The sequence below is a fragment of the Podarcis pityusensis genome (assembly GCF_964106645.2).
Source record: "Podarcis pityusensis genome assembly, chromosome: 2".
In the NCBI taxonomy this organism is placed as follows: domain Eukaryota; kingdom Metazoa; phylum Chordata; class Lepidosauria; order Squamata; family Lacertidae; genus Podarcis; species Podarcis pityusensis.
Window position 1 is genome coordinate 16,204,112 of NC_138029.1, and position 16,742 is coordinate 16,220,853.

A 16,742-nucleotide genomic window follows, 5' to 3' on the forward strand; every position below is an offset into this window, starting at 1 on the left:
TTTTCTGGGTCATGTGGCCAGCATGACTAAGCCGCTTTTGGCGACACCAGAGCAGCACATGGAAACGCCGTTTACCTTCCCGCCAGAGTGGTACCTATTTATCTACTTGCACTTTGATGTAGTTTCGAACTGCTAGGTGGGCAGGAGCAGGGACCGAACAACAGGAGCTCACCCCATCACGGGGATTCGAACCGCCGACCTTCCAATAGGCAAGTCCTAGGCTCAGTGGCTTAGACCACAGCGCCACCCGCGTAGTCCAGGGGAAAGGCGGGATATAAATAAAAGCCCCCAAAGCCTGGGTTATCTTCCCATGTGCCCAACTCCTGAAAGATTCTGGGAAGAGCAGGCGAAGCTTTCAACCCGTTCCCAAAGGCTTGCTTTCATTTGTTGTCCTGCTGCGGCTTTGAGGGTTTACCTCTTACCTACGTGTCCCTTTCAATACTTATGGTGCCCACAGAACGGTCTCTGTAAAATATACCCAGAAAAATCTGCACTGCACAAGAGGCTGTTTGCTCTTCCTGCTCAGTTCCCGTTTGCCCTTCCTCAGCCTCTCCTTCCTTGAACGTGCCCACAAATATTTCATTGGATGGCAAGATTGAATTCTACGAATGACTGTGGGGGCAGCGGCTTATGTCAATGCCTTTCCCCCCACTTACAAAGCAGTTGGGGAAGGGGGCTGCCCACACCCTTTTGCAATCCCGTCTCATTTCCTTCTCTTGAAGAAGTGACCGCCATTTTGTCTTGGGTCATACCCCACCACGCGTACTGCAGTTGTCTTGCGACTAGCACCCAATAATAATGCTTGCTTCCCCAAAATTCCAAACGCGCTTACTAGCCCCCCCCAAGTTGGTGATCCTAATAAATAATAATAATAATAATAATAATAATAATAATAATAATAATGTGGTACCTTGGGTTAAGAACTTAATTCGTTCTGGAGCACCACTTCAGCTAATGGGGCCTCCTGCCGCTGCTGGAGCACAATTTCTGTTCTCATCCTGAAGCAACGTTCTTAACCCGAGGTACTATTTCTGGATTAACGGAGTCTGTAACCTGAAGCATAGGGACGCGGGTGGCGCTGTGGGTAAAAGCCTCAGCGCCTAGGGCTTGCCGATCGAAAGGTCGGCGGTTCGAATCCCCGCGGCGGGGTGCGCTCCCGTTGCTCGGTCCCAGTGCCTGCCAACCTAGCAGTTCGAAAGCACCCCCGGGTGCAAGTAGATAAATAGGGACTGCTCCAGTGGGAAGGTAAACGGTGTTTCCGTGTGCTGCGCTGGCTCGCCAGATGCAGCTTGTCACGCTGGCCACGTGACCCGGAAGTGTCTCCAGACAGCACTGGCCCCCGGCCTCTTGAGTGAGATGGGCGCACAACCCTAGAGTCTGGCAAGACTGGCCCGTACGGGCAGGGGTACCTTTACCTTTACCTTTACCCTGAAGCATCTGTAACCTGAGGTACCACTGTAGTAATAATAACAATAGTAATAATAATGATATTATTTATATCCTGCCCATCTGGCTGGGTTTGCTTCTACCAACAATTTCCCTCACAAAAGATACAAAAAAGCTGCTTTTTAAAAAATCAAAATTTATGGCAAGTCCACAACCTGTCCCCGTCCCCCTGAGTCCAACTGTGTGGGGCTTCGCGCCTCATGAGCTGCATGCGCCGGATTCGACCTGCCGCGCCAATGTCTTCCGCGCCATTTCTAGCGCCCCCTCCTTGGTGTGGTTCCCCCCGATGAAGCCGCTGGAGTGCACAAAGACGCAGCCGGGGATCCCGCTGGCCTGAGAGAGCTCCTCGTCGCGTAAGCCACACCATTCGGCCAGAAGCGACAACCTGATGGGAGGAAGAGCGAGAGAGCCAAGAGTGACTGAAAGAATAATAATAATAAAATTTAATTTATATCCTGCCCTCCCCAGCCGAAGCCGGGCTCAGAGCGGCTAACGACAGTAAAATAATATCACATTCTAAAATCAATTCATTATAAAATCAGTTCAAATCAAAGTAATGGCAACCATTGGGCTAGAGTTCTGTGAGGATTACCAAAGGATTCTGCCAAAGGCCTGGCAGAACAGCTCTGTCTTGCAGACCCTGCAGAAAGATGTCAAGTCTCGCAGGGCCCTAGTCTCTTGTGACAGAGAGTTCCACCAGATTGGAGCCACAGCTGAAAAAGCCCTGGCTCTGGTTGAGGCCAGCGTAACCTCCCTGTGGCCTGGGACCTCCAAGATGTTTTTGTTTGAAGACCGTAAGGTCCTCCGTGGGGCATACCAGGAGAGGCGGTCCTGTAGGTCCGAGGCGGTATAGGGCTTTAAGGTTAAAACCAGCACTTTAAACCTGATCCTGTACTCCACCGGGAGCCAGTGCAGCTGGTATAGCACCGGGTGAATGTGATCTCGCGGCGAGGACCCCGTAAGGAGTCTCGCCGCGGCATTCTGCACCCGCTGGAGTTTCTGGGTCAGTCTCAAGGGCAGCCCCACGTAGAGCGAGTTACAATAATCCAGTCTGGAGGTGACCGTCGCGTGGATCACAGTGGCTAGGTCAGGGCGAGAGAGGTAAGCAGCCAACTGCTTAGCTTGGCGGAGATGAAAAAGTGCCGCCTTTGTTATAGCTGCAATCTGCGCCTCCATGGAGAGGGAGGTGTCGAAGATTACACCCAAACTCTTAACGGACAGTGCTGGCACTAATTGCGCCCCCACAAGAGATGCCAATCCCGTATCGTCCCGATCCAGCCAAAGGACCCAAAGAAAACCAAAAGCTTTGAATCTAATATTATTTATCGTGTTTATAACCAACCTTTCCTCAGAGGAGCTCCAGGTGACGTACAAAGTTCTTCTCCCTATTTTATCCCCCACAACACCCCTGTCAGGTAGGCCAGAGGCTGCAACTGGCTCAAGGTCACCCAGCGAGTTTCGTGGCCGAGTAAGATTTTGAATCCTGGTCTCCCAGGTCATAGACCAACACTCTGACCACTATGCGCCACTAGCTCTAGGAAGGGCATCCGAAGAAAATGGGAGGGATGGTATCCAACAAGAGGAGGAAGAGGGCAATGGCAGATGAAGTCGATGGACTATGCTGAAATGGCTAAAATGATCGGAAGATGCGGGAGGAAATGATTAAATTAGGACCCACAAAGGGGAGGATGGAAGTCCAGGAGATTCCTTGGAATCTTGTTTTTATGATTTATGTTTGATATACGGTGGTACCTCGGGTTAAGTACTTGATTCGTTCTGGAGGTCTGTTCTTAACCTGAAGCACTACTTTAGCTAATTGGGTCTCCCACTGCCACCGCTGCACAATTTCTGTTCTCATCCTGAAGCGAAGTTCTTAACCCAAAGTACTATTTCTGCGTTAGCGGAGTCTGTAACCTGAAGCGTCTGTAACCTGAAGCATCTGTAACCCGAGGTACCACTGTGTATCAGATAAATTTCAATTTGAAAAACCAATAAATTTGTGGGGGAAAGGAAGAGGAAAAGGGATCTGCTTTGATTTTTTTTAAATTGTCTTCACTGACAATGAAAGGCTTTCTGGGGGGAATCTTTCCCAGTTTTACCTGAATATGACTGGGATTGAACTTGGTAGTTCAATGCAAGACGCATACGCTGCCAGAGCCCTCTCCCAAGATACTTCATAAAGACTGAAAACGGACAGGAAGCCTATCAGGCGCGTAGCTGCATTATGTTTGCTACAGCAAAAACACCAGTTTTTGAAAAGATGACAACTCATTGCAGTGCCCGCTTACAAGGGCTGTAGCTCACTTCCTCAGACGCCCATTTAGGTGATCACTTCACTACTTGAAGAAGTTGGTTCCAGCTTTATGTCGTATTCATTAGCCCGAGGGAGTAGACTCTCGCCCATAAATTCATGCCACAATGAATTTGATAAGTCTCTAAGGTGCCACAGAATTCTCTCCTGATCTGGCTGCAACAGATTGATAGCAGGGGTAGCCAGCGTGAACTACATTTCCATCATCCTTGAGCATTGGCCATGCTGGCTGAGGATTATGGGAACTGTAGTTCAAAACATCTGGAGGCTGCCTCATTGATCACCCTTTAAAGGGATAGAATTATTAAAGGTAAAGGTAAAGAGACCCCTGACCATTAAGTCCAGTCATGACTGACTCTGGGGTTGCGGCGCTCTTCTCGCTTTACTGGCCAAGGGAGCCGGCGTACAGCTTCCGGGTCATGTGGCCAGCATGACTAAGCCGCTTCTGGCGAACCAGAGCAGCACACAGAAACGCCGTTTACCTTCCCGCTGGAGTGGTACCTATTTATCTACTTGCACTTTGACGTGCTTTCAAACTGCTAGGTTGGCAGGAGCTGGGACCGAGCAATGGGAGCTCACCCCGTCACGGGGATTCGAACCGCCGACCTTCTGATCGGCAAGCCCTAGGCTCTGTGGTTTAACCCACAGCGCCACCCGCGTCCCTAGGATTATTAGTCAGGTTTAAATAAAAATGTAAGTCTAGGGTGCAAGGGTGAGAGATGGTGTCCTGAATTTGGGGGCCCCCAAGAGCTATGGGATTTCAAAATGCTCTCCCCATCCCACAATACAGGACACAAGTGGGGGGGGCATTTCGGAGCCCTTGCTCACCTGTTCTGGAAGGTGTGCAGCCCAGCAGGAACACACTGGACCCGCCACTGGCCTCCCAGATCCGTGTACAGGACAAATTTGAGAGGCTTCTTGATGCCCAGCTCTTGCTCTAGGTTGAAAAGGTGCTCCTTCCATGGGCAGCCGCCCTGGGCCAACACCAGAATCTCACCGCTAGGGTCAACCTGCCAAGGAAGGAGATGCATGTCATTCATAGTCACCAACTGTGCCACCTGAACGAGAGACATAGGAGGACTATGTGCAAGAAGGTGAGAGATGTCCGCCAGGTAAGATTGTTCCAGACTCTTGTGCAAAACCTAGGGGCACCATCAGGCCGCTGGAGGTCTTAACCTCTCCTCATTCTTTATTTCTTTTAAAGATTCTAGTCTTCAATATTACGTGCTCTCTCTGCTTACGGCTCCACAACTGGAGGGGATGCAAAGTGAGCTTCTGCCAGGGTGGAAAGCAAGAGGCACAGCTGTCCATGGAGGCACAGGTCAATTCTGTGTCCAGGGCAACTGTTTACCAGCTCCATCTGGTACGCAGGCTGAGACCCTACCTGCCTGTGAACTGTCTTGCCAGAGTGGGGCATGCTCTGGTTATCTCTCGCTTAGACTACTGCAATGCGCTCTATGTGCGGCTACCTTTGAAGGTGACCCAGAAACTACAACTAATCCAGAATGCAGCAGCTAGACTGCTGACTGGGAGCGGCCGCCGAGACCACGTAACACCAGTCTTGAAAGACCAGTACGTTTCCGAGCACAATTCAGAGTGTTGGTGCTGACCTTTAAAGCCCTAAATGGCCTCGGTCCAGTATACCTGAAGGAGAGTCTCCACCCCCACCTTTCTACCCAGACACTGAGGTCCAGCACCAAGGGCCTTCTAGCGGTTCCCTTGATGCAAGAAGCCAAGTTACAGGGAACCAGACAGAGGGCCTTCTCGGTAGTGGCACCCGCCCTGTGGAATGCCCTCCCACCAGATGTCAAAGAGAAAAATAACTACCAAACTTTTAGAAGACATCTGAAGGGAGCCCTGTTTAGGGAAGCTTTTAATGTTTAATAGGTTACTGTATTTTAGTGTTCTGTTGGAAGCCACCCAGAGTGGCTGGGGAAACCCAGCCAGGTGGGCGGGGTATAACTATTATTATTATTATTATTATTATTATTATTATTATTATTACTGTGTACCAGTCATTTCCACACATGTCCTCCCACCTGCTAGGAACACAGGCCGCTGATCCATCTAGGCCAGTATTGTCGACGCTGACTGGCAGCAGCCCTCCAGGATTTCCAGACGGGGGGACTTTCTTGGATCCCACCAGCAGCTGCTAGGAATTAAACCCTGAGACCTTCTGCACACAAAACAGATGCTCAGTCACTTAACTATGGCCCTTCCCCTTCATGCAAACACACAGCAAGATGTGCACACATCATGAAATTGAAATTGCAGTGTACACCCTTCTCCTCCTTGGGGAGCCCCCTTGAGAGATTTCATCTCACGGGAAAAGAAGCACATTCAAAGATGTGTTCAGAGTACAGTGGTACCTCGGGTTAAGTACTTAATTCGTTCCGGAGGTCTGTTCTTAACCTGAAACTGTTCTTAACCTGAAGCACCACTTTAGCTAATGGGGCCTCCCGCTGCCGCTGCACGATTTCTGTTCTCATCCTGAAGCAAAGTTCTTAACCCGAGGTAATATTTCTGGGTTAGTGGAGTCTGTAACCTGAAGCGTCTGTAACCTGAAGCGTATGTAACCCAAGGTACCACTGTACTTTAGCCCTCCTCTTGGCAGTGGTACCTCAAAGCGCTGCTGGATGGCCTTCTCCACAAGGGTGCGCGCAGGAATCCAGGCACGGTAATAGTAATCGAGGCGGTCCAAGAATTCGTTGCCTACCAGCTCCATGGCCTTCTGGAAACCAGGCTGGGAAACAAAACACAGGGTTGGCAAATTATCTACTCCGAAGCCATGTGGAATCGCTCCCTTGGGTCATGTAGCCCGCCCCACACATGCCTGAGCTACTGGCCTGTTTGGAGAGTGCAAAGTGGCGGCCCTGGACAACCTCTCTCAACACCATTCGAGATAAGCCAACAACTCGGGTTTTTAATCTTGCTGCTGCCTCTTTGCTCTTTATCAGCTGAGATTTGCTCCAGCGGGCAGCAGAGACACGTCCTAGCCAGTGATGGTCAGGCAAAGGCAGACACCAGGCCACAGACGCCACAAGGAGCCTGGCCTTCGAAGGAAAGAGATTAGGGCGCTGAGCTGCGGTGCCAGGCCCCTGAGTACTTGAACCCGAGTTGGCAGCAAGGGGTGGAAAAAGCCTTTGGGAAGTTGGAACGGACGTCCCAGTACAAATTGCCGGTCGCTTTGAGACGTTGCAAAGCTTGACCAATCTGGGGTACGCACTCACACAACACCTTGAGGCCCTCTGCTCACAACTGCTTCATGCAGATTAGAAGAGGCACCGGTGCCAATCTAAACTGTTCTTCCATAGATCTCCAGAATTAACCGCCGAGGTCGCACTCTGGTTCTTAAGGATGCAGCGCCATCATTCAGAACCAGCTCCTCGTTTAATGAAAGGCACAAGTTAACAAATGTGTCTTATTACCGTATTTTTCGCTCCATAGGACGCACTTTTTTCCTCCTAAAAAGCAAGGGGAAATGTCTGCGCGTCTTATGGAGCGAATGCCTACGGATGGCGGGGGGATCTGCTGCAGTCGCGAGCAGAGGATCGATGGTTCCCCTTCCTTCCCTCCTCCGTCGCTCGCTTTGAAGCAGCCAAGCGGGTGTACACGAGTGTAAGCGGCTCCTGTCCGGTTGGTTTAAAGCGAGCATGCTCTCTTTCCCTCCTTCGCTCCCCGCTCAGCTGGCTGAATAGCAGCAAAGCTTTTCAGCTCGCTGAGCCGGGGAGGAGGGAGAGAAGGAGAGCCCGCTTGCTTTGAAGGTGCAAAGCAGGAGAGGAGAGGAGCCACTTACAGCGGCTCCTGTCCGGTTGGCTCCTTTAAAGCAACCGTGCTCTCTTTCCCTCTCTCCCTCCCCGGCTCAGCGAGCTGAAAAGCTCCTCCACATGCTCCTTGTCCTGTCAGTGTTTTTCCTTCCCTCCCCATAAACCCCTCTCCTGCGTTGTTAGCTGCCTCCTTCTCCCCCCCCCCCCAAACTCGTGCTCCTTGTCCCTTCAGTGCTTTTCCTTCCCTCCCCACTTAAAACGTGGTTACAAAGCATGGATCCACACGGATTCTCAGGATTTTTGCATTGGGCTACCCCAAACTCACCATCAGATCACATGTCTGTGGTCACAGCATAAACCACAAAAATCATACATCCACTGTTTTGTTCAGAATATTTTTTTTCTTGTTTTCCTCCTCTAAAAACTAGGTGTGTCTTTTTGTCAGGTGCGCCTTATGGAGCGAAAAATATGGTATTTTATGCCTAAATCTACTTGGAGGTCTATTTACTCCACTCCTTCGTTTTCCTAACTGGGACACAGAGAGCTGGAAAATACAAATACAATCCAGATCCCTACCTCGGTGTCTTGATCCTTGTCATTCCAGCGCGGGTTCAGGTAGGCAACTCTGGAGCTCACATTGGTGGTCATGGCATAGCGAGGTTCCCCATCCCACTGGGAGATGCCGTTGTCTATGGCGTCAATCTCTTCCACAAAGTTCTCGTACAACTAGAGGGAGGGAGAGAACAAGAAAGTTCAGTTTACTGACCTGCCCTGGAAAAGTAGGTTTTGTGGATCACAGAGCGGTTGGAAGCCAGGTAAGATTCAGCCCCCGTGCCTGCATACTTTAGGGGCATGGCAGATACTTCCCAAGGTCACATGCAGCAGAGAGGGCATCAAGGGAAAGCCCCACAGATATATGCATACTGCAGCAGTGCTGGATCAGTACCACCACAGCCAAGGTGGCTAACCTGTGGTCCTCCTGATGTTGTTGGGACTCCAGATCTCACCACCCCAATCATTGTGGCCACAATAAGATAGCAATACCCAAGTCTAGCTCTGCACCCATTTAATAACAGCGTCCTGCTGTGATGACCTCATTTGGCGTTTTGTATTGGCTCCATTTGACGGCGCTCTATAGAGCACACAGCCTCCAGTTAGATTGCATGTTCAAAACAGTGACTCACGCAGGAACAAAGGGGGCCCGAGGCAGATGGTTCTTGCTCTTTCATTGTTTAAAAATAAATATTTTGGCCTCAAGAGCGAAATGTACCTCCTGTCTTAATTCAGAAATGTGGGATGCATTGTGCTTCTTACACCTTGGCCCAGAATACTTTGGAATACACCAAGGATCTTTTGCAGGACTCTCAAGCAAGGGTGGAGATGCTGTGGCCCTCGACACCCAACAACAACAATAATAATTAATTTGTTGTTGTTTAGTCATTTAGTCGTGTCCGACTCTTCATGACCCCATGGACCAGAGCACGCCAGGCACTCCTGTCTTCCACTGCCTCCCGCAGTTTGGTCAAACCCATGCTGGTAGCTTCCAGAACACTATCCAACCATCTTGTCTTCTGTCGTCCCCTTCTCCTTGTGCCCTCCATCTTTCCCAACATCAGGGTCTTTTCCAGGGAGTCTTCTCTTCTCATGAGGTGGCCAAAGTATTGGAGCCTCAGCTTCACGATCTGTCCTTCCAGTGAGCACTCAGGGCTGATTTCCTTAAGAATAGATAGGTTTGATCTTCTTGCCTTCCATGGGACTCTCAAGTGTCTCCTCCAGCACCATAATTCAAAAGCATCAATTCTTCGGCGATCAGCCTTCTTTATGGTCCAGCTCTCACTTCCATACACCACTACTGGGAAAACCATAGCTTTAACTATACGGACCTTTGTTGGCAAGGTGATGTCTCTGCTTTTTAAGATGCTGTCTATGTTTGTCATTGCTTTTCTCCCGAGAAGCAGGCGTCTTTTAATTTCGTGACTGCTGTCACCATCTGCAGTGATCATGGAGCCCAAGAAAGTAAAATCTCTCACTGCCTCCATTTCTTCCCCTTCTATTTGCCAGGAGGTGATGGGACCAGTGGCCATGATCTTCGTTTTTTTGATGTTGAGCTTCAAACCATATTTTGCGCTCTCCTCTTTCACCCTCATTAAAAGCATCTTTAATTCCTCCTCACTTTCTGCTATCAAGGTTGTGTCATCTGCATATCTGAGGTTGTTGATAATTAATAGTAATACTTTATTATTTATACCCCACCTATCTGGCTGGGTTTCCCCAGCCACTCTGGGCGGCTCCCAATCGAACATTAAAAACACAATACAGCATTAAACATTAAAAACTTCCCTAATACCCAGTGGGCCACAGGTTCCCCATCCCTGCAAGAAAGAGGCAAGGGGTTGAGTTCATTCATTTCCCCCATTGTTCCAGAGGCTTTTGCTGTTGGGAAGGGATCTCACAGATATGCACACATGCAAGTACCTTGTCATAGAGCACACGCACGACAGGATCCTCCTCCTTGAGGCCCAGCTGCTTTGACAAAATCTCAGAGCCAAAATGGGCGTAAACTAGCCCTGCACTGCTCAGTTTGGTCTGCCAAGGTTTATCAGGCTTCAGGCTGTGCATGGACTCCCCAAATGACCTATGGGAACAAGGTGGGATCAGGGGAGTCAATAAAGAAGAACCTGAAGGAGGGAGGAAAGCCTGGAACACTCCCCTTTCCCAGCAAATAATACCAACCACAAGGAGATGGAAATTTCCCAGGGCCCCAGACCCAAAACTAGGAGACCCTCCCTTTCATATACAAACTACTGCAATTAGTGTGTGCTATTAATGGGACGCAGGTGGCGCTGTGGGTTAAACCACAGAGCCTAGGACTTGCCGATCAGAAGGTCGGTGGTTCGAATCCCCCAAAGGGGTGAGCTCCCATTGCTCGGTCCCTGCTCCTGCCAACCTAGCAGTTCGAAAGCACGTCAAAGTGCAAGTAGATCAATAGGTACCGCTCCAGCGGGAAGGTAAACAGCGTTTCCGTGCGCTGCTCTGGTTCGCCAGAAGCGGCTTAGTCATGCTGGCCACATGACCCGGAAGCTGTACGCCGGCTCCCTCGGCCAATAAAGCGAGATGAGCGTCGCAACCCCAGAGTCGGCCACGACTGGACCTAATAGTCAGGGGTCCCTTTACTTTCACCTATTAATAGGCAACTCTTGGAAACAGCAGTGCAACTGGAATATTGTAAGGAGGGAAGTGCATTATATATCTGGAACAAGCTGTTTAAGGAAACGAGGAATGTGAAAGGGAATTAGGGGCACCTAAATAGGCATGTCAGTTTGCACAACTTTTTCAAGTTACCAAGGTTTTCTCCACTACAGAACTCTCCTTAGTTAGGGCTGAACCTCTTACAGCAAATATGGGGAGGTTGTGGCCCTCCAGATGTTGTTGGACTACAACTCCCATCATCCCTGACCACTGGTGGTGCTGGCTGGAGCTGATGGAGCCCAATATCTGGAGGGCCACAAGCTCTCTGTCCTGATGTAGGACATGATGTCTATCCTGATGTCTTCCTGTCTCTTTGCTCCTGGGCTTGTTGTCTTTCATCCTTTCGGTTCTACATGGACTGCACAGCAGATGAGAGGGTGCTGGGCAGCACTAGATAGGATAGGACTAGATTTGAAAGGTCCAAAGGCTAAGGGTTTCTAGGAAATGATATACAATGAATTGAAAAAGATGTTGAAATTGACCATTCCCCAAAAACCTAAAGCCTTTTGGTTGGGGATAATAGGGGCGGAGATTCAAAAAACAACAACAACACCCCTGACTAACCTTTTTATGTATGTAACAACTGCAGCTAGAACTTTATACTGTACACATAGAAATGGAAAGACAAAGAGACTCCCCACAATGGAAGAATTGTTTATAAAACCGATGGGCTATGTGGAAATGGTGAAACTGACTGCTAAAATAAGAGGACAAACTGATATCTTCATAAAAGAATGGAAGCCATTGGTGGATTACCGATCAAACTATCATTCTTCTATGAAATCACGTGCAGGATTTGAGATATGAGCAATGGAAGAATGTGGAGAATGGATTTGGGGGGCTTAGAAAATAAATACAGTCAACCTCGGTTCCTGAACACCTCCGTTTTGGCTCCTGAACGCCGAAAACCTGGAAGTAACTGCTTCGGTTTTCGAACGATTTTCAGAAGCCGAACGTGCTACGCGGCTTCCGTTTTGAGTTTCCCTATTGTATTGTATTGAGGCTTCCACTTTCAGTTTTCGGTTGTCAAACATTTCAGAAGTCGAACAGTCTTCCAGAACTGATTACATTTGACAACCAAGGTTTGACTGTATAGATGTGTTTTAATGCAGCTCTTAAGGGGGAATAATAATAATAATAATAATAATTAATAACAACAACAACACCACCACCAGGGAAGGAGGAACAGGAAGTCAAGAAGAAAATGTGTGACAAAAAAATGAGATACAGTCATACCTCGTTACGTTTGCTTCAGGTTAAATCTTTTCAGGTTGCGTCCTGCGGTGACCCGGAAGTAACAGAACGGGTTACTTCCAGGTTTCGTCACTCGTGCATGCGCAGATGCTCAAAATGATGTCACGCGCATGCGCAGAAGTGGCGAATCGCGAACCGCACATGCGGGTTGCATTCTGCTCAGGTTGCGAACGAGGTTCTGGAACGGATCCCGTTCACAACCAGAGGTACCACTGTATATATTTGGAGTTATGTAATAATTTGGAAGATTTAATAAAAACATCATTTGTGGTAACCTTGCTATTCCACTAGCTGCCAGCACTGGGAGAAAAGGCTGCAGGAATTCAACAGTACCTCTGGTGATGGTCGTAGCGATGCTTTTGAGGGTCATACTCGCCTCCAACGTCCACAACCACATCGCACTCTGACAGCAGCTGAGCATCCCGTGTCCGGATGATCTCTGCATCCTGAGGGCACAGCAGGGCGACAACAAACAAAAGCCGTGAAACAAAACGTGCCCCAGTGCTATTCCAGGCTGTCCACTTTGCAGTTTCTGATCTCTATCCCTTCACCATTCCTTGGTGCCTTCAGGTGAAAAAGATACACCAGGTGGGCAGGATGAACAGCTGTGACTGGGACCATTTGCTCCTATATGCAAGCCCTTGAGTTGATCTTCATGAGGTGTGTGTTTCTGCATGTAAAGGTAAAGGGACCCCTGACCATTAGGTCCAGTCGTGACCAACTCTGGGGTTGCGGCGCTCATCTTGCTTTATGGGCCGAGGGAGCTGGCGTACAGCTTCTGGGTCATGTGGCCAGCATGACTAAGCCGCTTCCGGTGAACCAGAGCAGCATACGGAAACACCGTTTACCTTCCCGCTGGAGCGGTACCTATTTATTTACCCTTTGACGTGCTTTCGAACTGCTAGGTTGGCAGGAGCAGGGACCGAGCAACGGGAGCTCACCCCGTCGCGGGGATTCAAACCACCGACCTTCTGATCAGCAAGTCCTAGGCTCTGTGGTTTAACCCACAGCACCACCCACGTCCCTTTGTTTCTGCATGATGATGGCTTTAAAAAACAAACAGTGAACAGTTTCTAGCTCTCACGACACTGAAGACAGTATTTAAAGTATCTCGGCAACACCTGGTGACATCTCAGAAAGCAAGGAGAAGGCTCACCCCAACTTCTGTCCCCCGCCCCCTCCAAAGCTTGATATGAGAATCTGTATAAATTATGGAAACTGCAAAACTACTTGAAAATTTGCATAATCTATATAGGTTCGCTGGTGCAGAATTCTAATTAAGTGCAAAATACACCAAGTCCTAATAAGATGGAAATCCTCAAATTGCCTTTCTGTATGGAGTAAACCAGAACCATTCCAGTCACACAATGCTCCTCCTTCCTGCCTTTATGCTATTAGGACTTGGTGTGGTTTGCAACAAATTAATTGCAACAAAAACTACAGTGGTACCTCGGTTTACGAACTTAATCCGTTCCGGAAGTCCGTTCTTAAACAGAAAGCTTTCTTAAACTGAGGCGTGCTTTCCCTAATGAGGCCTCCCGCCGCCAGTGCCCTTCCACCGTTCAGCTTCCGTTCTTAGACCAAGGTACAGTTTGCAAACCGGGACACTACTTCCGGTTTTGCAGAGTTTGTAAACTGAATCATTCGTAAACAGGACTGTTCTTAAACCGAGGTACCACTGTACAGGGTCTTGTGGCACCTTAAAGACAAACAAATTTTATTGTGGTGTAGCTTTGGTGAACTTCAACAGCTGCACAGAGTGTGATCTTCAGTTGTCAGGTATAAATAGGATGTAAAGGGAAAAACTGCCTTGCCCTCCTGGCCTGGGCACTGCCATCTATTCTGCTCCTGGATCTTTACGCCCAGAACAGCCACTGACAAGAACTACAATTTAATAACTTGTGCTTGCTTTTGCTGTCTTGACCAAAGGGAAGGATACAGTGGTACCTCGGGTTAAGTACTTAATTCGTTCTGGAGGTCCGTTCTTAACCTGAAACTGTTCTTAACCTGAAGCACCACTTTAGCTAATGGGGCCTCCTGCTCCTGCCACCGCCGGAGCCCGATTTCTGTTCTCATCCTGAAGCAAAGTTCTTAACCTGAAGCAATATTTCTGGGTTAGCAGTGTCTGTAACCTGAAGCGTATGTAACCTGAAGTGTATGTAACCTGAGGTACCACTATATAAAATACCGCAAACCAAACAAGCTACATTCTCTGCTATTTACCTCCAGGTTTTACACATGCGCAAGCAGAGATATACGCCCACGTGCATTTATACCGGAACAGCTAAAGATCGTATCTCCACGCTGCTGTCCCAACCAGGACGAGACACGCCCCCCAGACCCCCAATTTATAAATAAATGCACACTCATTCTAATTGAACGGATGGTGCAATTAGCTTAGCAATTCAAATATTTGCGCAAGTGCACTGCCCGGGGGAGTTGCGTGGCGCGCAGGCTGCCGCATCCACGCAGTTGCTGGTGGACCCAAGATCAGGCCCTGCAAGAGCCCAACACGGGGGTGGAACGTCACGTGTGAATTGAATCTGGGGTGTGGGAGAGGCTAGCCGAAAAGGCTTCCGAATCGGAACCGGATTAAGGAGGTCGCAACACACGTGCGGGGAGGGGAGGGGCGTTACTTCGGAGTAAGCGGCCCGTGCCTAAGAAGCCCCCAGCTGCGTACCTGGTAAGAGGGCAGCAGCCGCAGGAGGAAACACGCCAGCGCCTCGTCGCAGTGGAAGGTGCCGCCGTGGGTGCCGATGCGGGCCGGTCGGGGGCGCTTCGGGCCGGGCATGAGGCTGCGAGTCAGGCGGGGAAGCCCAGCGAACACGCGGCGCATGCGCATAGCGATGGAACGCCAGCCCGGGAAGGCGATTTGCTTCCTGCCTCCCCCGCGCTCGCCCCGCCCACGTCTACCGTATTCCTGAGACTCCAAGCGCACTGCGAAGTCCTTGCATCGTGTTTCCCAAACTTGGGTCTCCAGCTTTTTTTTGGACTACAACTCCCATCATCCCTAGCTAGCAAGACCGGCGGTCAGGGATGATGGGAATTGTAGTCCAGAAATAACAACTATAAGTTTGGGAAATACTGCCGGGGATGAAGGGGGGGCAGGTTATAGAGGAGTGAAAAAGCGGGCAAATAGAAGGGGAAGAAATGGAGGCAGTGAGAGATTTTACTTTCTTGGGCTCCATGATCACGGCAGATGGTGTAAGCAGTCATGAAATTAAAAGACGCCTGCTTCTTGGGAGAAAAGCAATGACAAACCTAGACAGCATCTTAAAAAGCAGAGACATCACCTTGCCAACAAAGGTCCGTTAAAGCTATGGTTTTCCCAGTAGTGATGTATGGAAGTGAAAGCTGGACCATAAAGAAGGCTGATTGCCTAAGAATTGATACTTTTGAATTATGGTGCTGGAGGAGACTCTTGAGAGTCCCATGGACTGCAAGAAGAACAAACCTATCCATTCTGAAGGAAATCAGCCCTGAGTGCTCACTGGAAGGACAGATCCTGAAGCTGAGGCTCCAATACTTTGGCCACCTCATGAGAAGAGAAGACTCCCTGGAAAAGACCCTGATGTTGGGAAAGATGGAGGGCACCAGGAGAAGGGGACGACAAAGGACGAGATGGTTGGATAGTGTTCTTGAAGCTTGACCATACTGCGGGAGGCAGTGGAAGACAGGAGTGCCTGGTGTGCTCTGGTCCATGGGGTCATGAAGAGTCGGACACGACTAAACGACTAAACAACGAAAAAGCGGGCGGGGAGTTGGCGCCATCAGCCTCGCAACGCTTCTTCGTCGTGTCTCATAAAAGTAACGTGAGGAGTGCCCAGGCATGGTCTCGGGGCGCGTTTCTCAAATGTTTAAAGCCCAAGCTACATGAGCCCGCGCGCCCCTGTGGTGGGTTGCGTGTCGTCTTGCACAGGACCTGAGCTCAAATGCTCCCTTAGCTGCGCATGCTCACTTTGGGCCAGTCACTCCTTCCCTCTCAGTCTATCCATAGCTGTCAACCTTCCCTTATTCCAGCGCCGTTTCCCGCTGCTATCCCGGATGGTTAGATATCCCGTAGACTGTCCCCGGGACAGGTGAGGCTGCTGATCCCTTATTTTCGAGGCTGCTAAGCCCTTATTTTCAAATCTGAAAGTTGACAGCTATGAGTCTATCGTGCCTTATAGGGTTGTTGTGACCCTCCTTAAGGAAGGGTGAAGGTTGTTGAGTTGTTTTAAAGCCGTAATTGTCCTACCCACCCGCCTTCATGAACACAAATAGAAGCCATGTGTATGTATATTTAGGGGACAAGCATTTGATTCTTTTTCTTTCGCATTTTCTTTCCCAGTTTGAGAAACCTCATTCCAAAAAAGGCAGTTTTCACCCCTCTAGATGAGCGAAAGAGTCTGCAGACCACACAAAGCGTTTCCTGCTCATGCAGAGTGTAACAGGGACTTCTGGCAGCTGTCTACCAGCTCCACCTGGTATGCAGGCTGAGACCCTACCTGCCCGCAGACTGTCTCGCCAGAGTGGTGCATGCTCTAGTTATCTCTTGCTTGGACTACTGCAATGCGCTCTACGTGGGGCTACCTTTGAAGGTGACCCAGAAACTACAACTAATCCAGAATGCGGCAACTAGACTGGGGACTGGGGGCGGCCGCCGAGACCACATAACACCAGTCTTGAAAGACCTACATTGCTTCCCAGTACATTTCCAAGCACAATTCAAAGTG

General features: G+C 49.5%; 1 protein-coding gene across 1 annotated transcript; it reads right to left on the reverse strand.

Annotated features, from left to right (window-relative positions):
• Positions 1-1,562: 1,562 nt before the first annotated feature.
• Positions 1,563-14,907, reverse strand: MYG1 (MYG1 exonuclease). Its single transcript, XM_080994902.1, has 7 exons — positions 14,708-14,907; positions 12,361-12,473; positions 10,000-10,159; positions 8,101-8,250; positions 6,378-6,500; positions 4,586-4,767; positions 1,563-1,831 (listed from the first exon to the last, which is right to left on the reverse strand). The coding sequence occupies exons 1-7, from the start codon at positions 14,867-14,869 to the stop codon at positions 1,645-1,647; spliced, it is 1,077 nt and encodes a 358-aa protein (XP_080851028.1). The 5' UTR covers positions 14,870-14,907; the 3' UTR covers positions 1,563-1,644.
• Between the last annotated feature and the right edge of the window lie 1,835 nt (positions 14,908-16,742).